The 15,796-nt window shown below is 40.0% G+C and overlaps 1 protein-coding gene across 1 annotated transcript in view; it reads right to left on the bottom strand.

Moving 5' to 3' along the window:
- The window catches only part of LOC124286780 (tubulin polyglutamylase complex subunit 1-like), a 29,484-nt gene extending 23,748 nt beyond the window's left edge, over window positions 1-5,736 (bottom strand). The window contains exons 1-3 of the mRNA XM_046723214.1: window positions 5,661-5,736; window positions 5,012-5,102; window positions 2,333-2,469 (exon numbers count right to left, since the gene is read on the bottom strand). Coding sequence (XP_046579170.1) covers window positions 2,333-2,469; window positions 5,012-5,102; window positions 5,661-5,727 — 295 coding nt within the window. The 5' untranslated portion in view covers window positions 5,728-5,736. The remainder of the gene's footprint in view (window positions 1-2,332; window positions 2,470-5,011; window positions 5,103-5,660) is intronic.
- Window positions 5,737-15,796: the final 10,060 nt, after the last annotated feature.

Genomic DNA, 15,796 nt, shown 5'->3' with positions numbered 1-15,796 from the left:
TGGTTGATCAATTTCATGTTGTCATCCAAGTCCAAGCTCTCATGAAGAGGTCCATGTGATGCAGAGGGAACTTCCTAGCGTTGAACGTTGGTAAATGTTGATTCTGGTACCGGGTTGCTTTCTCAAACGCTGTACGTAGGTTCGCTTGGAGATCGGTTCAATCGGTGGAAACGTGAGGGTGTCGAGGTTATCCTTCCACATCTTGTATGTGATTGCTTCATCGATTCCTTGGAGGGGATGCTAAGTCCAAGCCGTTTGCAATCCAAGATGTGACCTCTGCTCCCGAAAAGATGTAGTCGCCCTCTTCATCAGATAGTTCCGGGTCCGCCGAACTGTGCCTTCGCGAACCTTCCTTTCGGGAACCTTCCTTTCGCGAATCTTCCCTTCACGAAACCTTGCCTTCGCGAACCTTCCTTTGGCGAACCTTCCCTTCGAACGTCTGTGGGGGCTGCGGGATCTAAATGTGGAGCGACTGGATCTTCCTTCTTGACCTTATCGAACGTTGAGGGTTCGCAGACGTGACTTCATAGTCTTTTGTAGTCTCAGATACGTTTGTGGAACCTTCTTCATCTTCCCCCATGATGACCGAGTCTTCCAAACGTGAGGATCTTCGCGAACGTTCGCGAACGTCGTCTTCAGCCGTAGGCTTGTGGGACGAGGATGTAGATGTCTCAGGTTCGCGAAGGCCCGTGGTTCCCCGAACGCCGTCTGTCATCGTAGGGTTCTGCCGTGCAGCTTTCTCTTCGGTGAACCGACGCTCCATCATAGCCATCATCTGCGTTGTAAACTGCTTCATGAAGGTGTCCGGGTCGAAGTTCTGCGTTGTAGGCTGGAACTGATGCGGTGTGGACGAAGCGTTCAAGACGCTGAGGCGTCATCTGCGTCTACTTGCATCTGCGATGAGGCTACACTGGTGTTGTCTCTGTTGACAGACGTCTGCATTGCTGTAGGCTGGTCGTCAAACAGCTGAACAGCTGTCGTAGTTACAGGGGACGATCGTGTCGGCGTGGAGGTACACTACGTCACCGTTCTAGTAGATCTTACTGGTACTTTAGGCAGCAGTATCGGAGGGTCAGCATAAACGTCTGTTTCATCAGGAGGCACAATGTCTTCGTTGAACGACCTCTGATGTGTTGTTTTACTGGGACGAGTTGACTTCGACGAGGTTCCAGATGAAGATGACTTCTTCTTCACCGCAGACGATGAGGACATCTTCCTCTTACTCTGCGATGACGCCGACTCAGTCGTTGCAGACCTCTTCTTAGACCCAGCTAGGTCCCGACCAGCAACAGACGACTGACCCTGTAACATACTCGACAAATCATCTGAGTTATGTATTTCAGCAGTAGATAACAACATACGGTTACCGGCGTTATCTCCGGATTTATCACCAGTGACTTGAGATGACTTCCTCACCCGGCCCATCGCACGTCTATAGATGTAAGACAAGTACTGATTAAATTGTAAATCTGATAAATTTATACAGTATCTGCAACGCAAGCTGGAAGAACATGGATTAATGCATGACGGGCATTGGGGGTAAGGATCAGCCACTGATAGCCCGGTACCTGCAAACACTGCAAGATTTCATCAAATGTAAACAAACTACATTGTGATGAATAAACATCACAAAATATGTATAATTTTTTCAAAATTTTGACATACAATGAAAGCTAAATATAACTAAAAACCATACACATCTTAATTTGGATAAAGGATCTAAATATTAAAGGATATGGTGCTGTATACGGGACTCCAGTGCTCGCCCAACCATCCGCTTGGGCGATGAATGAGAGAGTGACAAGTATGGCAGGTCACATAACTGTTTTAGCAGGAAAAGGGAGGCAACTCATGGGTGAGTGAACTTTTACGTCCTCTTCGGGGAACTACAAGGAATTCAAGTGTTCCACTACTATTCGCATAGAGGAAGGAGATAAGTAAATAAGCATGAGTCAGGATAAGGAAAAAAATCATTCTTTTCCTTTGCTACCGATAGCGAGCATGTGATATGCGAGCTTGGCTTTACACTTGGTATTTAGCAATATTTCAATAACATCACCCCAGGTGGGATTCACACATTGTATCCATGTTCCAGCAAACCCTGGCCTTCAGCATGTGTTGATTAGGGGTATAATGATTATAGTGATATATAAATACATGTGTTAAATCTGCTATATTCATCCCGAGGAACTGAATATTGATACGATCAAGGTGTTAGATGTCATGGGGTATCCCAGAAATAGTCTTCACATATTTCACCCTTGAGGGGAGTAGAACCTGGGCTAAGCAACCAGCCCCTAAAACTGAGCGAACATGGAAATAATTTACTCACTGGCAATTTTCACTTTCCCCAAAATATCATATGCCACCCTGACATTGCTCTCGAACACTGGCCGACTGTGGTGTGTCATCAACAGCACATGTCGGGCTCTCTCCACTGCACTGCTCTGTTCCTCCTGGGCTTCAAAACTGAAACAAAAATGTTGTCATGTGATGAGTAGCTCAGCTGAGGCAGTAGCTCCAGATGTTTAATACTTTGGTTCCAGTTCTGAAAGATAGACACCACCTGGACAATGAAAATTGATAGTATGTGCAACAATTCCGAGCAAAGACACTGATATGTAATTTGACGGCAATGTGATCACTGATCATTGGCGTGATATGTAACACTAAGGTTGATCCTCAGCAAACTCAGCCTACACATACATCCTAGCAGAAATCATCACCACATAAGACTTACTGGTAGATACTGACTGACTGAGTTTGGTTTTACGCCGCTTTTAGCAATATTCCAGCAACATCACGGCGGTGGACACCAGAAATGGGCTTCACACATTGTGCCCATGTGGGGATTCGAACCCAGGTCTTCAGCGTGACGAGCCAATGCTTTAACCATTAGGCTACCCCACCGCCCCTACTGGTAGATAACTGTGATGAGATAGGTCTGTACTATTGCACACTTCCTTACGAAATGATAGCTTAGACTAAGGATGCCAAAAAGGACAGAGGATACAAGAAAGACAGTCAATATGCAACAGTTCTTGCTGGTAATAAGAATGGTAAACCCATCCAGGAATCTCCCGTCCATCCACAATGTCTCCCTACATAGGCATCCTAATTTGTTATCCCTTTGTTTTTATTATTATGTTGACCATGAAAAGTATTTCCAGAACTAATAGCCATATAACAGGGAAATTGGTGAATAGCTGATGGCAATGTCTGGCTGTATGTGTAATCTTAATTTCTGCTTAGGAAAAAGTTCTTGCATTCAGTACACAAATACCACTAAATTTGTAATGCCTGAGCTCAAGATACTACAGCCGCCATTAACATAACACAAGAGGTGCAGTTAGGTATTGCACGTGGAAAGGGAAGTAACAGCACACTATAATTGATCTCATTTCATAGTATCGCAGCTTCTCACTGCCTGGGTTGCATATTCGAGACGCAGCTTATTTATCAAAAAAAGGATTATTTCAATAGAAATATAATCAAAACATGCTGTAAACCAATGCATGGTGAGAGTGCATTAGTTGTCCCCAAGCTTGTTGATTGCTGGTTGACCTCTCAACCACAGGCCCTCGTGTCTTTGCGAGGATTAAAGATTTTGAAAAAATATATATAATTTGAGATGACCCGACTCGAAATGCCTTAAGTACAATAATTATGACACCAAATGTCGATTCCTTAACAATAAACATAATCATAGGATGAGAGGGCACTTGCTTTCAACCATTCTTTATTGTTATTTTGTCGATTGGACATATCGATCATCCAAATGGATTTGTGTCTCAAAATAAGATCAAGCCCTCTGATTGGTCAGCGCTTTCAAATCTGTCATTGTAAATTAAGCAGGAATTTTCTTTTCATCGACTGCTTAATGTAAGAATATTTTCGAGAACAATGACTTCTCAAAGAAAGTATCAGTTGAAATAGCATCAACCAACCCAGAATTGGTAGGTCGGACATATGTCATCCGTTTGAGATCGTTTGGTGAGGGGTCAAAATTGGGTTTCAATCGACAGAAATAACAATAAAGAATTGGTAGGTGTCATGAGTGGTGATCGATTGGCCAATCGTGTCCGGCCTTGTCATAATGTATTGTTCTGTAAGGCATTTCGAGTCAGGGGTCATCTCAAATGTTATATATTTTTTTCAAAATCGTTAATCCTCGGAAAGACACGAGGGCCTCTGCTCTCAACCCCATACCTTAGGAACCCAATTCAACCCAGGCTATATTTTTAATAGTGATGAGACTGGTTTGTTCCCTGGACTTGTAACCCAGAGAACTCATTTGAAAGGTGAAAAATGATACAGTGGCAAGAATTTCAGAGAATGCATTACTTTTCTAGAAACTTTTCTGAGAAACTTAAGCTTTTAGTCCATTATGAGTTCAACTCCATGGCCGGAATGACAAGTGAAATCTTCCATGAATGGGTGACCCACTTACACAATTCGATGACGATAGAGAAGAGAAACACTCCTGAAGCCAATGATTGGTTTCAAATTTGACAAATGCCACACTTGTTTCTTGCCACCAAACCCAAAATCAAAGATCCAAAATCATAGCCAACCTGAAGATGAACTACAAGAGAGAATGATGAGCTACGATGCCTGACAACAAACAAACACATTTATCAAGTGTGGCATCATGTAACAACCTGGTGCTTTGTCAACTGTTCTATAATATGGCTTTCAAAGATATCGATGTAGGAATACTGATACTGAAGACACTGTGACTTTGTTGAGATTGTTTGACATGTGGACTGAAGTGAAAACAGCGAACACCCATAAGATGTGACCTTAGAAGATAATTTGATATATAATTGTTTACTGACTAAATGATGCCATCAATAGTGGATATTCTTGTGACTGTATCATTTACTATCAAGCCGAGAAAGACATGTTTATTTGACGGACTACACTGCAATGTTTATATCACATCCCTAACACTCTCAGTAGGACATTGACAATGAGTCCACAACAATAACCTCAAAGCATCACTACTTACTAATCGGCCAGGAAGTCTATTGGGTCCTCTGGTCTGTTAGATATGATTTTTGCTAGGACATCTTTCACCATGTTTCCAATATTGGTCCTCTCTGCAATAAGTAGTAGAAAATGTTAGTGCCGTTTCTAGGTTTGTAATCGTGGTAATAACTGATATCTTGATGTGGCTTCGAAATTGGTCTGGGATAATTCATTGTCTACAAAATGAAGTGTACATAAAAAGGTTACCAAAATGCAAACATATTGTTTGCTGCACATCATGACGTGTTTACACAACAACTGGACGTGTATCAACCACCACATCGTCTTGATAAATAGCGTGTATGGTCTGAATTATGTAGCATATGCGAAACACGATCTATCCACACGATCCTTGAGTTTACGATGACAGCTCATTGTTTAATGTAAATTTGCAACGGGTTAGAGAAGAATTTGTCCATTGTGCTGTCTGTTTAGAGAGTCATTTCTTCGTCGACCTGTTACAGTACACGTTATCGCAGCTGCTTCTAATCTTTGAAATAACTTATTCATGATTTGAGCAAAACCTGAAGTGTTATCAACCACAGTAGTCAGTGGGTAAACCACTGTTTACGAACTACGAAAACTATACATTTACAATATCATTCTGTCACAAATCGCTTATTGCAGACCTAGGAACTGGCGATCTGTCTCTTGCAACCTCTCGTCAGATGCGGGAACCTTTCTTCTCTCCGCCATTTTTGTTGACACTAGTTACGCTGCTATTTGATTGGTTGCAATTCTCATTACTCCTCACATAAACGTTTTCATCATGCAGTGCATTGAGTTTACTTGGAAAATGCATTACAAAATTTACACTCTTCAAATGTATATCGTACTCTGTATACTTGTGATTTTAGCTGTACCCAATTTTAGCTCACCTGAACTAAGGGTTGATCTTAACTTATCCCACGCCGGAATATCAGAATTGTGTTAGGGAATTTAGCATGGGCAAATGTCGTGCATGTGAACAGCTGCATGCGTTTTGGTGTAAAGTGCTGTTAAGAATTCGCCAATTTTCACTGATTTTTATCATTTATTGAACTACTGGCAATAATCTTTTCAACGTGACGAATTTGTTTTACAATACATCAGTTCATGTGTAAACAGTACCTTTAAACGGGTTATACATATAAAAACAAAGTATGACGTTTCCATTCATGAGTTTTATTTCATGTATCGGAATGACAAGTAACATCTTCCATGAATGTAAGTGACCCACTTACACAATTCGAAGGACGAAGGGGAGAAGAGAAACAATCCTTAAGCCAATGATGGGTTTTCAAATTTGACAAATGCCATAATTTGCTTCTTTTGCCACCAAAAACCCAAAAATCAAAGATCCAAAATCATAGCCAACCTGAAGATGAACTACAAGAGAGAATGATGAGCCATGATGCCTGACAACAAACAAAAACATTTATCAAGTGTGGCATCATGTAACAATCTGGTGCTTTGTCAACTGTTCTATAATAATATTATATGGCTTTCAAAGATATCGATGTAGGAATACTGATACTGAAGACACTGTGACTTTGTTGAGATTGTTTGACATGTGGACTGAAGTGAAAACAGCGAACAACACTCATAAGATGTGACCTTAGAAGATAATTTGATATATAATTGTTTACTGACTAAATGATGCCATCAATAGTGGATATTCTTGTGACTGTATCATTTACTATCGCCGAGAATGACATGTTTATTTGACGGACTACACTGCAATGTTTATTTCACATCTCTAACACTCTGTGTAGGACCGTGACAATGAGTCCACAACAGTAACCTCAAAGCATCACTACTTACTAATCGGCCAGGAAGTCTATTGGGTCCTCTGGTCTGTTAGATATGATTTTCGCTAGGACATCTTTCACCATGTTTCCAATATTGGTCCTCTCTGCAATAAGTAGTAGAAAATGTTAGTGCCGTTTCTAGATTTGTAATCGTGGTAATAACATGGATATCTTGATGTGGCTTCGAAATTGGTCTGGGATAATTCATTGTCTACCACAAAATGAAGTGTACATAAAAAGGTTAACAAAATGCAAACATATTGTTTGCTGCACATCATGACGTGTTTACACAACAACTGGACGTGTATCAAATCCAATTACATCGTTTTGATAAATAGCGTGTATGGTCTGAATTATGTAGCATATGCGAAACACGATCTCTCCACACGATCCTTGAGCTTACGATGACAGCTCATTGTTTAATGTAAAATTTGCAACGGGTTAGAGAAGAATTTGTCCATTGTGCTGTCTGTTTAGAGAGTCATTTCTTCGTCGACCTGTTACAGTACACGTTATCGCAGCTGCTTCTAATCTTTGAAATAACTTTATTCATGATTTGAGCAAAACCTGAAGTGTTATCAACCACAGTAGGCAGTGGGTAAACCACTGTTTACGAACTACGAAAACTATACATTTTACAATATCATTCTGTCACAAATCGCTTATTGCAGACCTAGGAACTGGCGATCTGTCTCTTGCAACCTCCTCGTCAGATGCGGGAACCTTTCTTCTCTCCGCCATTTTTGTTGACACTAGTTACGCTGCTATTTTGATTGGTTGCAATTCTCATTACTCCTCACATAAACGTTTTCATCATGCAGTGCATTGAGTTTACTTGGAAAATGCATTACAAAATTTACACTCTTCAAATGTATATCGTACTCTGTATACTTGTGATTTTAGCTGTACCCAATTTTAGCTCACCTGAACTAAGGGTTGATCTCAACTTATCCCACGCCGGAATATCAGAATTGTGTTAGGAAATTTAGCATGGGCAAATGTCGTGCATGTGAACAGCTGCAGGCGTTTTTGGTGTAAAGTGCTGTTAAGAATTCGTAAATTTTCACTGATTTTTATCATTTATTGAACTACTGGCAATAATCTTTTCAACGTTACGAATTTGTTTTACAATACATCAGTTCATGTGTAAACAGTACCTTTAAACAGTATGGAATATTTTGCAATATTTAGTTTAGAATAGTTGCCTGAAGTAAGTGGCTATATTTTCACTAGTGAGTCTCAACTTTTGATGGGAAAACCATTACGTTGCCGCATTAGATAACGTCAAAACGACCCAACATCATAGCATACTTCAAAGACGTATATATACGTCTTTACATACTTATATAAAGATAACAGAAATTAATTATGGTGACTTACGGCATTTACATGCATATATTATGTGCACACACGCACTCACACGCACACGCACACGCACACACACACACCGTAACTGAGATATAACACCTCATCGTGCATGTATACTTATAAATAGATTGGGTTTGATTGTATGCCATTATTAGGGATTATGTGAGTGAGTTTGGTTTTACGCCGCACTCAGCAATATTCCAGGTATATGTCGGAGGGTCTATGTACAGTGAGCCATTACACCAGATTACACCTTATGCTTTGGTGATTTTCGTGATGAAGATATGTATCTGCTATGTCGGTATTTATGAAAGGGCAGCCTTATTGACACCAACATATTTACTTGTTGAATTCGAATGATAAGGTACCATGAAAACTCAACATCTTATGACATTTTTAAGAAGGACGGAAAAACCCATCTCTTTAAATCTGCCCACACCCAGCAGCATTTGTGACTTTTTGTTAGCGCTGTCATATTCAGTATGAGTGAGTGAGCTGGGTTTGACGCCTCTTTGGACGGTATTCACGTGAATGACAATATATACTCAAAACAACAAGTTTGTTTACAACTTGTACAATTAATTTGAGTAAGCAAGAAATATGAAAAGCCTGTCTCAAGAATAGATTAACGAGTATGAGAGACCAAGATCTCCACTTGTCCAGACAATATTTACACTTGTGGTTATACGGTCAAGTTGATTGTAAGACTTTCGCTTCAGTCACGTAATTTCCCGCTACTTTACAAGTCAAGAACACGTTCAATGCATGGCTGTACGTTGAGAATACTTATCTGCAAAATGTGAACGAATGGTTGATTTCATGAATGTCATGATCGGTGATTCATGCGTCAAAAGACACAGTCAGTACAAAGAAGCTTTGAGTGCTTCTTGACTCAACAATGAGTATGGTGAAACACACTTAGAAATATCAAGACCAGGATCAAGAAGTCTATTTCAGTTTGTAGGCCATCGGCCCATGTACAAAAAGCAATGCAAACGATATTGTACATAATGGCAATAGGCAGACATGTGTGTTGTTAATATATACAAGATCGACATTTAAGAGATGATTTGATAAATTTAGCACAATTCAATAAAAGTACCATGTCATTAGAAGTTATTAACTTTATGAGTTTACAAGCATTTGTTAAATTATTCCATAGAGGTAAATACGTTTTTCGTAGTGTTACATATTTATCACATTCAAACACATTCATCTTCATTTATATTACTATTGCTATTACTATTACACATCTTACAAATTTCATCAGAGTTCATAGTTTCCTTCCATCTAATATTACATCGTAATGGTAATGCGTGGAATCTCGACAAACATAAATATCTTCATAAGTCTCTTACATTAATTCATAAAATGTGATTATCAAGTGGCAATGATGATATAATACTTTTAAAATGTACAAGACTGAATGAATCCATATTGCTTCTGATAGTTTGTTTTGAACAATCAACTCACCTCTGCTTAAATAATGATAAAAATAATGACACATTTCCGATGTCTTGGGAAAGCCAAACATAACCAAATCCATACTCATTTAAAAGTTTACGTATTTTTTAAACCCAAGTAATCCTACCTACAGAATCTAATCTAAGTATATGATTATAACATTGTTTAGGGTAACGATCATTAGACATTCTTAATAGTTTACTCCTGTGTAATCTAAGAATTTAGTATATTGTTGACATCGTCATCAGTACAACTATCAGAAAGACTGACTGACTGAGTTTGGTTTTACGCCGCTTTTAGCAATATTCCAGCAACAGAAATGGGCACCAGAAATGGGCTTCACACATTGTACCCATGTGGGGATTCGAACCCGGGTCTATGGCGTGACGAGCCAACGCTTTAACCACTAGGCTACCCCACCGCCCCTATCAGAAAGATCCTCGTCATGATTAGATAGATAGATAGATAGATAGATATATATAGACACACACACACACACACACACACACACACACACACACGTCTAACATGTTTTTGTCATCCTTTTTGTTTTATAAATAAATACAACTACCCGCCCAAACCAGAGTGTTACAGCATATTCCAGAAAGGATATTTCTAGAAGCCACTGATATGTAAAGGGGACACGTTCTTGCCTCGGTCTTCAAACCTTTCATGGAGACCAGCAGTTGTGTGAAGATCACTTTTCATCCTTTATTCTCAGCCCAGGCCTGTTTTGGAAGAAGGACCACTGTTACAGATAGGAGAATATTAGTATGAATCCAGTCTTTGTTTGCTATTATCACTGTACCACATTTCTTTCTGGTTATAAAAATTAGTTGGTTACAAAATCTTGTTTAGAACAATAGGATGATGTCAGCTGAGGTTTACAACCCAAGTTAACCCGGGTATTACGGTGTCAGGCCGGGAAAGCCACATTTCAAAAATGACTATTGCCGGGAAGGCCACATTTCAGTTACATGGCTGTAGCCGGTAAATCCACATTTCCAATAGAGCGATTAATTAATGGATTACCGTAACTGGTAAAAGACTGTTCCTACACTCAACGCCAAAAGAAACGTTACCCTCCTACCATCTATGAATTGCTTGAATATTATAAAAAATATGTTAGAAGGTATCCGTAGATAGACCAAGAAGAGGACGTCCACGCACCACAATGCAGCAGAAAGTTCTCATAAGAAATGTAGACATGGCAACAAACTAAATCATTATCATTATTATTATGTTTTACAGATTAAGATTTTTTTATTATTATGTGATACTATTATATGTAATATTAATATATGATATTGTGCTAATTATAGAAATAAAGTCTGTTGTGATCTGAATAAAATTATTAGGAAACATGTCTTGTTTTGTTAAATACGGTAACCTGTTTGAATCACTTTATATAAGCATGTTTTGACAGCATAGCCGGGAGAGCCACATTCCATGTTCACGCAACCATAACTACTGCCGGGAGAGCCACATCAATTTTGGCTATCTGTTTCGGAAATGTAGCTCTCCCGGCCTGTAACCGGTATTACATATATTCTGCCCCGTGAAGAACCCTGGTTATAACTGGCCATGCTTTTCTTGATTCGACTAACGGGGTCGGGTGGTTATGCTCGCTGGCTTGGTTGACACATGTCATCGTATTCAAACAGCGTCAATGACTAGGTTCTCTGGTCCAGACTCGATCTACTGTAACATAGGAGGTACGAATGCTACGAGAACAGTTACGAGATCTTAGGCCTACGAGAGCTTTGTGAAACGGGGCCCTGCGTCCCATTGCTTCAACAACAAACAAAGCTTTGGTCATATTAAAACTTAGCGTCATCGAGCAACGTTGCCTTGTTTTTCGTACGGCCATTCTAAAGGTGACAATGCCCTCGGAGTTTGGTATGAATATGGGAAACAGAGACAGTTCCTCTTGGGGTAGCTCTAGATTTTTTACTTTCCAGGTACTAATGGTTTGAATCGAACATTACGCTTTGACGAACCTATGACCGAATAAGCTAACTAATACATGACTTGTATTTAAAGGAAAGTGAAATAAATATTTTTGTTAAATTGTCACAGAGGGATTGGGGCAGTTAGTCGGAAAATGTCCCCTCGGCGCATAGTGTCATCATCCACCAAAATAGTCATTTGTACGGGATGGCGAAGTTTCACTTCAAAGTTTTAGTTTTTAGTCAAAATTAAGTGTCATATGGTTTTTCTTTTGACATTTCACCCAATAGTCGGCCCATAGTCTTCTGGTGGGAAGTATTTCATCCCTCAGGCTTTGGTCAAGGAAAACATGGGCTAACATGCCGATAAAGGTGTGTCAACCCTGGGCGGAAGCTTGCGTTTGAAGATGGGGATACCAGGTAATCTGTGATTTCCTAAAATCATTTTTGATTTCTAGGCTGCATCTGAAAGCACAGGCACCCACTGCGGGTCAGAAAATCGATAAACTAAGCCCTGGTTTACTATCCAGCCTCCCTACTATATAACATGTATAGTAGGGGGCTGGATAGTAAACCAGGGCTTAGTTTATCGATTTTCTGATCGATAATTGAGCCCTGGTTTACTATCCAGCCTCCCTACTATATAACATGTATAGTAGGGGGGCTGGATAGTAAACCAGGGCTTAGTTGATCGATTTTCTGACCCGCAGTGGGTGCCTGTGTCTGAAATGGTTGTCTGAGCTGCCTGTTGTTCTTTGATGGCCTGAATCGGTGACCATTCAGTCACGATGCTGCTTCAATATTGCTGATAGTAGCCTCCTTGTACGACTGTGTTATGAGCTGTAAGGTGGTGACCATTCAGTCACGATGCTGCTTCAATATTGCTGATAGTAGCCTCCTTTGTACGACTGTGTTATGAGCTGTAAGGTGGTGACCATTCAGTCATGATGCTGCTTCAATATTGCTGATAGTAGCCTCCTTGTACGACTGTGTTATGAGCTGTAAGGTGGTGACCATTCAGTCACGATGCTGCTTCAATATTGCTGATAGTAGCCTCCTTGTACGACTGTGTTATGAGCTGTAAGGTGGTGACCATTCAGTCATGATGCTGCTTCAATATTGCTGATAGTAGCCTCCTTGTACGACTGTGTTATGAGCTGTAAGGTGGTGACCATTCAGTCATGATGCTGCTTCAATATTGCTGATAGTAGCCTCCTTGTACGACTGTGTTATGAGCTGTAAGGTGGTGACCATTCAGTCACGATGCTGCTTCAATATTGCTGATAGTAGCCTCCTTGTACGACTGTGTTATGAGCTGTAAGGTGTTATGAGGTGACCATTCAGTCATGATGCTGCTTCAATATTGCTGATAGTAGCCTCCTTGTACGACTGTGTTATGAGCTGTAAGGTGGTGACCATTCAGTCATGATGCTGCTTCAATATTGCTGATAGTAGCCTCCTTGTACGACTGTGTTATGAGCTGTAAGGTGGTGACCATTCAGTCACGATGCTGCTTCAATATTGCTGATAGTAGCCTCCTTGTACGACTGTGTTATGAGCTGTAAGGTGGTGACCATTCAGTCACGATGCTGCTTCAATATTGCTGATAGTAGCCTCCTTGTACGACTGTGTTATGAGCTGTAAGGTGGTGACCATTCAGTCACGATGCTGCTTCAATATTGCTGATAGTAGCCTCCTTGTACGACTGTGTTATGAGCTGTAAGGTGGTGACCATTCAGTCACGATGCTGCTTCAATATTGCTGATAGTAGCCTCCTTGTACGACTGTGTTATGAGCTGTAAGGTGGTGACCATTCAGTCACGATGCTGCTTCAATATTGCTGATAGTAGCCTCCTTGTACGACTGTGTTATGAGCTGTAAGGTGGTGACCATTCAGTCACGATGCTGCTTCAATATTGCTGATAGTAGCCTCCTTGTACGACTGTGTTATGAGCTGTAAGGTGGTGACCATTCAGTCATGATGCTGCTTCAATATTGCTGATAGTAGCCTCCTTGTACGACTGTGTTATAAGCTGTAAGGTGGTGACCATTCAGTCACGATGCTGCTTCAATATTGCTGATAGTAGCCTCCTTGTACGACTGTGTTATGAGCTGTAAGGTGGTGACCATTCAGTCATGATGCTGCTTCAATATTGCTGATAGTAGCCTCCTTGTACGACTGTGTTATGAGCTGTAAGGTGGTGACCATTCAGTCATGATGCTGCTTCAATATTGCTGATAGTAGCCTCCTTGTACGACTGTGTTATAAGCTGTAAGGTGGTGACCATTCAGTCATGATGCTGCTTCAATATTGCTGATAGTAGCCTCCTTGTACGACTGTGTTATGAGCTGTAAGGTGGTGACCATTCAGTCATGATGCTGCTTCAATATTGCTGATAGTAGCCTCCTTGTACGACTGTGTTATAAGCTGTAAGGTGGTGACCATTCAGTCATGATGCTGCTTCAATATTGCTGATAGTAGCCTCCTTGTACGACTGTGTTATAAGCTGTAAGGTGGTGACCATTCAGTCATGATGCTGCTTCAATATTGCTGATAGTAGCCTCCTTGTACGACTGTGTTATGAGCTGTAAGGTGGTGACCATTCAGTCATGATGCTGCTTCAATATTGCTGATAGTAGCCTCCTTGTACGACTGTGTTATGAGCTGTAAGGTGGTGACCATTCAGTCATGATGCTGCTTCAATATTGCTGATAGTAGCCTCCTTGTACGACTGTGTTATGAGCTGTAAGGTGGTGACCATTCAGTCAATGCGATGCTGCTTCAATATTGCTGATAGTAGCCTCCTTGTACGACTGTGTTATGAGCTGTAAGGTGGTGACCATTCAGTCATGATGCTGCTTCAATATTGCTGATAGTAGCCTCCTTGTACGACTGTGTTATGAGCTGTAAGGTCTACCATCGGTGACCATTCAGTCATGATGCTGCTTCAATATTGCTGATAGTAGCCTCCTTATGCGACTGTGTTATGAGCTGTAAGGTGGTGACCATTCAGTCATGATGCTGCTTCAATATTGCTGATAGTAGCCTCCTTGTACGACTGTGTTATGAGCTGTAAGGTCTACCATTGGCCACGTGGGGCGGCTAGGTAGAGCTGTGTTCGATTCCCCGTCGGTACAAAGTGTAAATTCCACTTCTTGGTTCGCATCATCATCACTGCTAAATAAAACTCATCAAATTTAGAGTGAGTAATAATGGCTGCAGTATCGAAATAAAAAATGGAGATATTTTTTAATCTGTTTTTACTTTTGGTAGTATTGACAAACGTAATGGATAACAACTTATATTTCGTGAGTGGGGCGTTTTGGTACATGTGCTTGAAAACGGTACAAAACTCGTTTGGTTGACAGCAGTACAAGAATCTGTATCAAAACATCGGTGTTACTTCCATGCCCAAGGGTGTAAAGTTATTGGGAAAGTTTTACCTATATAAATGCAGGTTCAATATCATTGTTTGTTTGAGTTGTTGACTTTATGTACTGTTATATCAACTTTTACTGTTGAGTGTACTTCACATGTACTGTTATACTACTGATTATATTTTGTGAATAATGTAATGCTACATGTATACAATCCTCAATATAGCTGGGGCTAGCATCTCGGTAAACCTTCAAAATGCAACACCTGCAGATATAGATGCTCATATATATGAAATCTAGAGGTGTTATGTGAATATGATCACATATATTTAATTTTTCCTTGTATTTGAAAAATCAATTTCATCCTACTACCTCTTATTTTGAATGTTACATGTTGTAATGGACATGGTATCATTGAAACTGTAACAAATTCATTTATGAAATATGAATTTACATTAAAAAACTCATGCACATGAATTTCAGATTATTTTGCATGTGTGTTGGTTTTATATGGTAACAGTTTAAGTGTGATTGCCACACAATCAATATTTCTTTTAAGATAACAGAAACTGATTAAGATACATGTAATTGAGTTTATTAAGAAAATATAGACATATATAAAAGACAAAACTGTTACAAATGTGGAAAGACTGGTCATTTTTCTCTTTGTGTAACCTATGATTGCTGCTAATTTGCCTGTGGATTGCCACACAGTCAATATTTCTTTTAAGATAACAGAAACTGATTAAGATACATGTAATTGAGTTTATTAAGAAAATATAGACATATATAAAAGACAAAACTGTTACAAAATCG

The sequence above is a fragment of the Haliotis rubra genome, unplaced genomic scaffold (assembly GCF_003918875.1).
Source record: "Haliotis rubra isolate DU_JTF1 unplaced genomic scaffold, ASM391887v1 Scf391, whole genome shotgun sequence".
Taxonomy (NCBI): domain Eukaryota; kingdom Metazoa; phylum Mollusca; class Gastropoda; order Lepetellida; family Haliotidae; genus Haliotis; species Haliotis rubra.
Note: the sequence above shows the minus strand (reverse complement) of the source record. Positions and strands in the feature narration are given on the sequence as shown.